The sequence below is a fragment of the Balearica regulorum genome, chromosome 2 (assembly GCF_011004875.1).
Source record: "Balearica regulorum gibbericeps isolate bBalReg1 chromosome 2, bBalReg1.pri, whole genome shotgun sequence".
Classification (NCBI taxonomy): domain Eukaryota; kingdom Metazoa; phylum Chordata; class Aves; order Gruiformes; family Gruidae; genus Balearica; species Balearica regulorum.
This window is the reverse complement of record NC_046185.1, coordinates 51,533,020-51,545,299: the sequence shown is the minus strand read 5'-3', so window position 1 is coordinate 51,545,299 and position 12,280 is coordinate 51,533,020. Positions and strand designations below refer to the sequence as shown.

The following is a 12,280-nucleotide window of genomic DNA, read 5'->3' as shown; positions in this document are numbered from 1 at the left end:
AATATTTGCTTCATTTATATTTCATACGGAGAGTTGAACTGGTCCCAAAGTAGCGCTGCAGAATAGAAGGTGCCAGTCAGGCAGCAAGACACTGGTTTGCATCAATTGTATGAATGTTTTTAAGAAAGAAAACAATTGTAAATCCAAACTCAAGACTGGTTTTGTTAAACACAAGTTAGAACACTTTAAAACACACTAATAAATCCCACATACACAGAAGTCCTCATTCTTTCTCCTTGGCTTTTTATTCTTACCTTGTGCCAATATCCATCTGCTATTCTGTACCTTCCAGAGTAAAATCCACCTTGTGGCACTATGACTCAAAATTCCAGATTCAGGGTGGTGGGTTTTTTTCCCTGCAAATATCTTGGAAAGACAAAATGCAGATTGTCTTTTTTTTTTTTTTTTCCATCTGTGCAGCATGCCAGTGTGATGTGACTGGAACACTAAGTGGAGTTGCAGAATGTCAGCAGGTAAAGTGAAATTAAAAGAAAGACATTCATTAAATTGATTTTTGTAAATATAAATTGTTGTATCATTTGGTAAGATAGGAAACTTAGAACTGATTATTGCTTTTGCACATAAAGTAGCTGGTTTTATACAGCAAAGAAGCAGTTTTATACAGAAGTTCTGAAAAATTTTCATCATCTTGAATTTATGCATTTTCTAGTCTGTTCATTGAAGATGATAAATGGCAGAAGTTATGTCCAGATAATATCTTTTGTTGAGAATAGAATTATTTCCTCTTTAGAATTAGAGAGAATTCCAAGTATTGAAAGATACTGAAAGTTCTGAAAGGTGCTGAAACATTTTGATGAAATTGTTTTCTTCACAGGACAATGGGCATTGTTACTGCAAATCTAATGTTTGTGGAGATTCCTGTGACACTTGTGAACCTGGTTTTTATGCTCTGGAAAACAAGAATTATTTCGGCTGCCGAGGTAAAATGAATAAAGGCCACCTCTAGTTGCCCATTTGCACTTAGCACAAAAGTCTTTAGAATTCCCTAGGTTGTATTTTTAAAATGTGGATGTATTTGTTGAATCACTCACACGCACAGTGTTTTGCACTACTGCTTGTAATTGCTTGTAACTCATGTAACTCCTCCTTTGCCTTCCAAAGGGAGAAAGAACAAGGCAGAAGTTACCACTGTGGTTGCCAGCTGCTCTGTGGCTCGCTGGCGTGAGGAAAGGTGTTCCTCTTTGGGTTTGTTGTCCTTCACCTTGCCTTCTCTGGTGCCTCATGTACCACCATTTGTCTGAGGCTTCTCTGTCAAAGCCCGCAGTGAGATTGCATGAGGTGCTGCTAAAGCTGTTACAGAATCATAGAAGCACAGAATCACAGAATGGTTTGGGTTGGAAGGCACCTCAAAGATCATCTAGTTCCAACCCCCCTGCCATAGGCAGGGACACCCTCCACTAGACCAGGCTGCCCAAAGCCCCATCCAACCTGGCCTTGAACACTGCCAGGGAGGGGGCAGCCACAACCTCTCTGGGCAACCTGTTCCAGTGCCTCACCACTCTAACAGTAAAGAATTTCTTTCTAACATCCAACCCAAATCTACTCTCTTTTAGCTTAAACCCATTACCCCTTGTCCTGTCAGTACATTCCCTGATAAACAGTCCCTCACCATCTTTCCTGTAGGCCCCTTCAGGTACTGGAAGGCCGCAATTAGATCTCCCTGGAGCCTTCTTTTCTCCAGGCTGAACAATCCCAACTCTTTCAGCCTGTCCTCATAGGAGAGGACATTATCTTAACAAAGAAGATATATCTTACCAAATAACTGAGAGTCATTCCTCCTCTCACTCCTCATGAGTTGTGGGGCCAGGAATGGTTGATCCTCTGCAAGCATTACTTGTAAGAGTGGTAGCTGTCTGTTCCACTTAGCAATTTTCTAAGGTCTGATGCTGCAATAAGAACTTAAAATGTTACAACGGATACGAGCTTGATTTCTTTTTGCAGGCATATTCGTGTATTGCTTTTGCCCAGGGCTCAATGTGTTTTGAAGCAGAGACAGATGTAGTTGTGATGTGGAGAAAGTGGTCCCTCTTCTGAAGGATACTTGGTCTGCCACGTGTTTTGAGTGACAGAGGGCTACTTCAACAGTTCCCTTCCCTCCTTGTCCCCCCACTGTAGATTTAGGTTTGTTAAAATTATTGAAAGCACTTTCACCGACTTCAGTGTGCTTTACACCTGTCCAGGGTTGATGCAAGAGATTTATTTTTAAAGCATTGAAGTACTTCTAACAATCATTTAATATGTGCAAAGTTAAAAATACTGGCTACTGTATCAAACAAAACTTTCATGCCAGTTATGCAAACCAAGGAGCTAATGAAAGGGATCTGGTTTCACAAAGGTGTCAAATACTTTAATTATTCTTGATTTCAGTGACGTTATAGGTGCTTCACATGTCTTAGAAAACAGGAGGCTTTTACACTACGATGTAAATATGCGTTTAGGAAGGTTCAGCCTTTCAATTCAGCTTGTAATTCTTAGCCTAGACATACTTGCTCCTTAGTATGGTATGTTTTACCTCATTACTAGAGATGTCCTTTAGTTTGTGCCACAAGTCCCGTATCCTGTGGAAACTCCTGCAACATTGTTGTCCAGTATTGGTTAAAAATGTGCATGTGCTATTATATGAACACATATGTTCTTGTTGTGTGCAATTTTTGTAAGAGAAATTAAATATTGGGCTACCAGACTTTGAAAAATTAACATCTTACAAATTTTGTAAGTTAGGTTTTGGGTTTTTGTGATATTGCTGTAGAAATTCTGACTTATTAGCAAAACATTTAAATGGCTGTTCTGCAAAACTGTAGTCCTGCATTTAGTAATGTGGCATGGCTTATTATTTGTGACTTTTTTTAAAAAGTGGCTTTTCTCAGATTCCAAGGAGAAATAAAGAAGACAACCACAAACATGGAAAGCCAGAAATAATTGCAGTTTACACATGTGTGTTAACATGTGTTTGAAAAAGTTTGAGGGGAGGGGAACCTGAAGGGCTTGGGATTGAGGAAACGAGTCGATAATGGTGTTTAATTAGCAGAAGCCAGATGTGTTTTCTGATAACTTTTATCACTTTTTTTCTGACGGGATATTTGGCTTCTGCTCTTCGCCTGACAGGCTGTCAGTGTGATGTTGGAGGATCCATCAGCCCAGCGTGTACGGAGCCCTCGGGTGGCTGCCAGTGCAGGGCGCACGTCGTGGGGACAGCCTGTCGGGAGTGAGTCTGGCTGTAGCTCCCGGTAGCTCGCGCTTCAGCATAGTTCTTTCGAAACTGCCCATCAGTCCCTTGCTATGCTTTCACGTGAGATGCTGGATTTGTTGATAAATAAGCTGGGAAATTGTATTAGTTATTGATATTAATTTTGCTGGGCAGTTTTCTTCTGTAATTTTAATAAGTTTCTTTAACTTGTGTCCTTAAATAACGAATACCTATTCTGCAGTAGCATTGCATATGTATCTATGTATCTATCAATAGTTATATAGGAAAACGTACAGCTGTAAAAGTTTCTGGAAGCATCTTATTAGCTGTTTTGAACTTATTAGCTGCTATCAGGATTCCTCAGTCATCAGTAGGTCACCTCCCTTCCACCGCTTTATGCTCTTAGCTGTAGACCATGCAGTGACTTGTAATTCGTTGTCGCTGTTTTTCTTCTTGAAAGGCCTGAAAAAAACTATTTTTTCCCTGATCTGCACCACATGAAGTTTGAGATTGAAGATGGTACTACTGTCAAGGGAAGGGAAATTCGGTTTGGCTATGATCCTCAGGAATTTCCTGGCTTCAGTTGGAGAGGATATGCCCAGATGTCCTCTATACAAGTAAGCTGGTATTTTCCCAAAGGCTTTGGAGTGAAAACATAGGTGTATGGGATATATGTCTCTATAGTACTGCTATGTGTGTGCAAGGTCACGGAGAAACCGGAAAAAAGGACAGGAACTCACTAATCTGAACCCTTTGGCACTGTATCACTGTTTGGATTAGTGAGTGTTGGTATTATTGTAAGTTGGTCATTGCTTTTGCAAATATGTGTTCTTCAGAAATGTTCTTGGAGGGGTTTTTTTGTGAGAAATACACATTTTGCGATAGGTGTAAAGAAAAGCACTAGCAGCTTTAAAGTCTGTAATACTAGGTGCAGAAATTGTTGTCATGCCAAAGACAGTGGAAACAGCAGAAGATTGATGGTTGGCTACGTAATTTGAATTACACAGTTCCGTGGCAGTCTGTGTCAATAAGACTTTCAGGTACATCACTGTCACTGAAGGCTTCTTATACTTGCAACGTATATTGGGCGAAGAAGAGAAAGACACCAACTTTTATTAGGAATGATACCTTCACATTACAGCTAACAGGAAAATGTCTGATTCAGTAAAAGCAGCTGTGAGCAGGAGCATATTGGCAACATTTATTTTAGTCTCATGACAGTCTACAAATAAAGTAAACAGCAGGAGAGGGAATAATAAATCACATGAAGGTCACCATAATTTAATTGTGTGAGAAGGGACCTGTCTGACTTTGGACTGAACTGCTGAGCAAGTGAACCAGGATTTTAAAACAGTAGATTTGAGTAATAAATGGGAGTTGCTCACTCTTCTTAAAAGTAGTACTCTGGTATAGTTGTGTCCAGCCTCTGTAAGTTGTCCAAGGACTAATGGATCACTGTAGACTGAGACATAAGCACATAACCATTGCACAAGCATAATGATTTCCTTTCTGTTCTTCATTTTTCTCTCTTTTCCCTTTGCTCTTTTGGCTTTTTTTTTATCCCAGAGCTCATATTTGTTGGATCTGCAGAATTACTCCACTTTCACAAATGAAAGCAACTCTCTAGTAGCTGTGATTTCTTAACTTCTGCTTTCTAACTCAGGTGCTTTTTGCATTTCATATCCAGTGGCATTTTGTACAGAGGTAGTGACAGGGCTTAGTCTCTAATCTTGCTAAAAGGGTGCACTATTTTGCTTACCTGGATAAAGCTTTTCACTCCTGTAAGTAATTCCTAGCTCCAGGCCATCCTTAGTTAGATCCTTGCATAACTGAGATGGTCTCACATTCTTCATTTCAAGGAACTTTCCTAATTTTGACATAACGTTTCTGTGTCTTGCAGGACCCTGAAATAATCCTCCTGACATTTACTTTTAGAAGACAAATAGCGTTACCATATCTACCACACAAAAGGCTAACGTAACAACTTTTTGTGAAAAGAAACTATTTCAATACAATGAAAAGTTTTTGATGTGAAAAAAATCAGCTGTGTGGGCCCTCAGTGGAGGTTACTGGTGCCCTGTCATGCTGCCAACATGGGTGTCTCATTACAGACTGAGAAGCTGACAGTCGGGCTCAGATTTTAAAGCACTGGCCAGAGTAGCTTAAGTTTGTGACAGAGCTCAAAGAATAATTTCTCCTCACTACCTGCCTTTGCTTGAAGCCGGGGATCAACATCTCTTCCTCCCTCGTTCCTCACATATCTCTTCTTTCTCTCTCTTCCCTGCGTCTTCTAGATTTTCCGTAAAAGCTTAGAAACCATTTTGATAAATCTCCCAAAGCACATTTCTTTATTCCTTTTGCCTTTTCTTTTTTGTTCGTATCTATTTTCCAAGTGTTCCTTCAGTGCCTATCTTATCCATGTAGTATCCTTCAGAAGTCATCCTTCTCCATTTCAAACAACACCTGTAAAACCTTCCCCTACTTGTCTGTATTGTCCACTCTGGCCCACTGCCCTTCTGCCATCACCTAGATTTTAGCTATCATCTAGTCTCTGTAGATCTCTCAGCCCTACTGTCTGTTGTATGTCTGTCTTCGCTTTCTGCTTTGCTTTTCTATTAAGAAGGTGGAGGTCTCTGGGATGATGATATCAGAACTGAGGAATGTACAGTCAGAGCAGCATATGGAAGCTGGCAGTCTTGCATTTATTGTAGCTTTTAGGGGTAAGAGAAAATGAGGCTTTGTGCTCCATTCTCAAATGTATGGAACAGAGAAAACCTGTACACGTTTGGGGAAGCAGAATGGACCACAGTGGTGGGGAGGTCACTGTACCACAAGCATCTTGTGGAGGGACAGCGAGAGGATTGTGACAGGTGGACTGGTAGGAGTTGGACTATGAGGAGAGCTTTAGCATTTAGGATGGAAAGAAGGAAGCCAAACCTTTGAGGCTGCACCAATCCCATTTTTTCCCACCAACCTTTGAACACGTCTGCCAATCCTGTTGCTCTGCAAACCAAATAATGAGGGCTGTGGGAATGCAGCCTCCTGTGGGCTCGGGAACCGTGTGGCTCCAGAGGCGTCAGTTCAGGCCCAGGGCAAAGAGAGTCATGCATGGTATCGCATCGCTAAGAAACCAAGGGATCTGGTGGAGGAGGGAAGAAGTTTCAGTGATGGTCTGAGATGTCTGCGTGCTGTAGAGCGTTGTGTGTGATCTCAGACTACGATCGATGATTCTGGCCTTCTCCTTGGGAAGCCAGGAATATGGACAGCTCTTGATACCATATGCTTCCTTTATGGCACTGGAGAGGAGAACAGTAAAAGACTGTCCATGTATCAAGGTGCAATATCAACACACATGTTAGTTCAGCCATTCTGTGTCTTTCTGGATAAGCTATTATTCAACAAGAGTTTTATTTCACAGGAGGTTTTTTCCTATATTCTTTTATTTGCTGCCCGAGCTTTGCTGTTCTGTTATGGAGTTTGTCTTTGCCAAATGGTTTTTCTTTCTTTGGGTGCTAGTAACAAATAATATACTTTCCTTTCCTCCTTTTTCCCTTTATTTTTATTTTTCCCAGCCAGAGGTGGTTGTGCCTATCACTGTGGCTTCCCCTAAACTCTTCCACCTAGTCCTCCGCTATGTCAGCCTGGGCTCAAAAAGCTCTAAAGGGAAGATCTCAGTTGCTGAGGGAAAACATTTTGGCACTAATTATACTTGTAAGTGAATTAATTTTCTCACTAGGCTTGCCTGTCTTCCTCTGTCATACACCAGCATTGCCATTCCAGTATATACTTGTCTGCATGTGCGTTTTTCTTGTAGAACTTTAGTATGGTGCTTGCATGGCTTCTAACTGTTCCTCTATTCAGCACTTTATGGCTGTTTTTGTTTATTAACTTCCATTTTTCAGAATGAAGTGAGGATAACTTTGAATGTGGAAAAATCAGACCTCTACTTATTTCGCATTATCCTGAGGTATATTAACCCTGGAGGTGAAACATTATCTGGTCGCATATCTGCTTGTCAATCTCAGCCTGAAACAGGTAGGTGCAACTCAGCGCCGCAACAGATCAGATGAATGTTAGATCAGAAGAGGCTTTTCAAGGTAGAGCTAAGTTAAATTTCTAATGTCGCTTAATAATGCTTCACTTTTAACAGTGTTGGTGCTTTTGTGTTTTTCCTAATGTATGTTGCCGTGTAATTGATGTGGCTGTGATTGCATGAAACCCCTGCTTACAGCAGTAATCAACATTTGTTTTCTTGGATGTTTGCCAAGCTTGGTACTTTCAGCTCTGCACTTAGCAGCTCTGAATTGTGTGTTTTACAAAGCTTTTAAAGAAGAGATAACAGCACTTATTTTGGTTTAGTTGCCTTTAATATTTCAGTTTAAAGGTGGCTTCTGCCTTCATTCCATGAATAACATTTATTTAATGATTAATCCAATCTACCAAGTTAGCTCTGATTATAGATCTCAACAGCACGTGATGCCTTTTGGGCCCTGATAAAAGATAAGTACTCCATATCCTTTGGATGGTAGAGGCATACCAAGCCCATATGCAGAATTATCTCTTATTATGCCTGACTTCAGCATACTGATGGGACCTAATGGAGTTTAGTCATAAATCCATCTAGTAATTCAGAGGAGACAAAACTGAAGATTTCCCAGATATCACTCAGTAGAGTGGCAGCAGTTTGTGGTCACATCTAGCTTATATTGCCTGGGAGGCAGGGAACCAACTTTTGTCTGTGTCGGGGGAGTTCAAAGAGGAAACCTTTAATATTCGTAACAATTGATCCTCATGACTTCTCTTTGACAAAGCAGAGTACAGCTACGTTTCTGTTGTACGTCACCTCTGCCCAGAAGTTTACCCTCAGTTATTATCTGTAGCTAAACATTTTAGTTTAGATGCATTTTAGATCCAGTGTCTGAAATATTTGGCTGAAAGTCACATGCGAACAGCCTTGTGTCAGCGGAACATACCGTCAGTCGGTGCAGAGACAGATTGAATAGAAAATAATGGAAGGGGTAAGTGAAGAAGCAAGCATTTCAGAAAATTGCGAAACAGGCCATTACCGGGGCAGAGCTCTGCTTTTTCTGAACCAATTCACTCAAGACTACTGAGAACCAAGACAACAACCACTGCATAGCTCTGTAGATTATCGTGTGTGGTCAAATGCACTGTAATACATATTGACAGGAAAGCACTGATCAGCTCCTGTTAGACCAAGTTTAATGGATGAAATCATCAGTCCAGCGCACTAAGCAACTAGAGACGTTATACACAGTCCCTTATTTTTTTTAACTGATTTTTTTTTTCTTTTCTGCTGGCAGGGACTGCTCAGAGCAAAGAGTTTGTTTTCCTACCCAGCAAGGAGCCAGCTTTTGTCACAATCCCAGGAAAAAGCTCCGCAGAGCCTTTCTCACTGGTTCCAGGCACGTGGACTGTCAGCATAATGGCAGAGGAAGTCCTCTTGGTAAGAAAACAATTGAGGAAAGCAAATGCTTGAAGGCTGTCATGATAGTATTGCCCTGGAGTTATTTGCCTTGAAGAACCCTGCAAGCAATTGAAATTCAGTACCAGTGAAAAGAGTACAGCAGCAGAATATCATTATGAAAATTTACAGTTCTGCTTCTTATTTATTTTTTTTCTTCTCTGACTTTCACCTGCCTTAATTTTTCTTGTGCTTACAGACTTTAAGTCTATCTGGAATCTGTATCTTCAAAGGATAAAGAAATATTAACATACAGCACAATTGGTTGAGCATAAATGCTCACAGAAATTCATAATTCTTACATATCAGATGTCATATCTAAAGGTTGGCTCAACTACGGATAACCAAGGCCTTAGTTTCTTGACAAAGATTCTTCAGAAAAGTATTGTAAGATATGCTGCCTGATTAGCAGGTCATTTTCTAAATGTTTTTATCCTCCCATCATTACTCTCACTCACTAAAAAACTGAAAAATTTTCTGACAGCAGGTCTGAGAAATTGCTGTAAAATACCAAATCGTTTGAGATGATCATTTATGAGAAATCTTAAACATGTATGATCGCAAAGACAGCATACTGAAATTCATACATACATTGTATAGGGTTAACAAGTAGCCAGTGTCTTTACTCATTTAGCCTGGGGCTCTGTTAAATTTGTGGAATACCACATAAAATGTTATTAAAGAGCTTGCAAACATATTTCTTGCTGAAAATGACAGTAATTATGGTGCCTGGTTGTTTTACTAATAACTTTAAAAAGGAATTTATTAATGATCTTAGCCCAGCATGTTCTCACCATAACAGTTTTTATAAATAAGCTCTGATTTGTTAATTTAAGTAGGCAAGGCAGAGCAAAAATGTACCAGCTTTTGAAGCACAGCTTAATAGACTACATGGAATATTTTTATAAAGTCACCTGGGATACGTGAATCTCCCTTGCGGAGTCACGCGGGGGTGAGTTGTGTGCATGTGGATTGCACGCAGGGTGAGAACTGCGCCCAGCTGGCTGTGCGTCACCACGCCGTGGGGAGGCTCCTTTACGAGCACTGTCTTGTACAGCGCACGCTGGGAGAGTGGCCACAGAGTTTCCCTGCTCACGGGGCAGCTGCCCTTGTCCCATCTCTACGAAGGTATAACTAGAGTTAGGGAGACACATTCTGATGGTATTGGCCCATGTAACAACAGCAAAAAAAAATCCACGTCTTGCAGATATCCTCTGTAAAAATTATTTATGATGTGGTTGGTTTTGTTCATTGCTACATTGTGAAAGTCTAGAGATGTTCCTTTTGTCATTTTCTGCATGGTCTTGCATTTGTTGTGTTCTTTGTTCTTAGGATTATATGGTGCTGTTACCGAGTGACTACTATGAAGCATCCATCTTGCAGATACAAGTTACAGAGCCTTGCACCTATTCAGGACGTGCTTCAACAGAACAGTCAGTATATATGCTATATATGCTACAGAATAAACACGTGCCTTGGGTTGTTTAGTTATTATCCTGCTGCACTTGAAAACAATAATAATCCTGTGTTTTGTTTGTTGGGGTTTTTTTTGTGTAAGCTGCTTGCTGTATCAGCATTTACCATTGGAAAGGTTTTCCTGTGTCCTTGGTTCAGAGGCAGCGTATTTCAGACATGGGGGAGAGTACAGAAGAATCCCTGTGCGACAGCCAACTCCTGATCAACCAGTGATGACCCATATCAGCGCAAGAGAGGTCAGATTCCTGCCTGCTAACTGCAGTCCCGTATGCACTGTTGACTATAAACCTACCGGACTAAAACGATTGCAGATTTACAGCTCAGGATTTGCAGATCTGTAACACATTCCTAAAACAAACTCTGCGCCAAGTTCTGCGTTTTATACAGAAACATGTAAATGGATCATGTAAGCAGATTTATAACTGTGACTAGAGTGGACATTTCACTCTGACAAAAGTATTTAATTAAATAAAAACTCCCTCTGCTTTAGGCATACTGGATTGTTCAGCATACTGTTTAATTGCGGCAGAAATAGCGTGATGGTTTGTCAGCAGAAATGGTGTACGTACATCACTCTAATTTAATCTTTTTCTTTCCTTAAATAGCTATACTTACGTAAAATGTTTGCTTTACTAAAAACCAAGCAGAAGCAATTATACCACTGCTGTAGGTTCATTGAAAGAGAAACATATGTTATATGAAATGAAAAGTTATACTAGAAGTGTGTTTGGTAAAAATAAGGTATTTTATCATGTCCATGATAATTACATGTAAAATAATTATTGCTCTCTGTTGCTGTGCTTGGATATTGCTTTTAAAAATACCAAGTGCAGCAAGAATGCTTCCATGCCACAGACCCTGGTGCTTCATCACTGATGCATGTGCAAAACTTTACTGGTATGAATAATTGCAATGAAGTCAAGCAGGCTGTTGACAGAATTATTTACACGTTCAAGTGTTCATAGCCTAAGGAAATATTGAGAAAAAACAGTTTAAATTTGAAAATAATTATATAGCCAACTGTAGCGAAGTCTGTAACCACAGCACTTTCCATGCAACTACTTTGAAGTATTTTGCATCTAGTATTGTATTAATGAATTCATGCAGGTAAACTAAAGAAAAACTTGATGCCTCAGAAAGTGGTGTTAGCTGTTTGCTGGAGAAGATGTTTTCACTCTTTGTAGGGAATCAACATACAGCACTGCTGTAGTAGGAATTATGTTCCTGGGAAATTTTTTTTCAGTGGACAAGTAGACGCAGTTTTTATATGTTATTAAAGATAGCTTGGAGATGATAGTGATAATTTTTTAGTATCATTAACGTTTCCTCACTGGTACTTTCTACTGGGGAGAAGATAAATAATAATATACTCATTTCCTATGCTCATTTTACAGCCTTCCTAGAGCTGTTATAATGGCAGCTGTTTCTTGAACTTGGTTGACTCTTATTAGTGGACAAAGTGATATTTATAAGCATCACTTCCATTCTGCTGGGTGTCTTTTGCTGAGGCATTACAGGATTGGCCCTGGACTAATGCTGACTGGTCAGCTTGCAGGGCAGGAGAAGGGAGTTTCCTGCAAGAAAGGGAGTGAGAAATCTAATGGCTTTTTTCTTTTTCAATGATCTTGACCTAGGTCAATTTACAGATGACCATAAACGTACCTCAAGTCGGTCGCTATGTTCTGGTTTTTGAATACGCCAATGAAGACGATAGGTTATACACTGCCGAGGTAATAATACATAGCCCTGGACCTGTCACTGAAGGCAGAGTGAGAATATATAGTTGTCAATACAGGTGAGAATTTCTGAAGTAATCACTAAATGATTAAATAAGCATTTGGGATATAATTATACTTTTTATATATTGGAATCCATTTTACTATGTAGATTGTTTGAATTTTAGGGGGATTTAAAAGCAAGTACATGATTCCGTGTATGGAATTACAGATTTTAATTCTCTCTGTGCAATCAGCTCATTAAATATTGCTGCTGCTTCAGTGAACTGTTTTCCTATACAAAGGGTTACTTTTTTTATATACATTCATAAATCCTCATAAACTATTAATCTCCAAGTCCAGTGGAAGAGCATTACTGTTGGCTGCAGATGCCTG

At 39.9% G+C, this 12,280-nt stretch overlaps 1 protein-coding gene across 1 annotated transcript in view; it reads left to right on the top strand.

Moving 5' to 3' along the window:
* Window positions 1-12,280, top strand: part of LAMA3 (laminin subunit alpha 3) — a 125,855-nt gene that overhangs the window by 47,032 nt on the left and 66,543 nt on the right. The window contains exons 17-25 of the mRNA XM_075744241.1: window positions 421-473; window positions 836-941; window positions 3,127-3,226; window positions 3,669-3,825; window positions 7,111-7,243; window positions 8,533-8,675; window positions 10,026-10,126; window positions 10,252-10,405; window positions 11,804-11,964. Coding sequence (XP_075600356.1) covers window positions 421-473; window positions 836-941; window positions 3,127-3,226; window positions 3,669-3,825; window positions 7,111-7,243; window positions 8,533-8,675; window positions 10,026-10,126; window positions 10,252-10,405; window positions 11,804-11,964 — 1,108 coding nt within the window. The remainder of the gene's footprint in view (window positions 1-420; window positions 474-835; window positions 942-3,126; window positions 3,227-3,668; window positions 3,826-7,110; window positions 7,244-8,532; window positions 8,676-10,025; window positions 10,127-10,251; window positions 10,406-11,803; window positions 11,965-12,280) is intronic.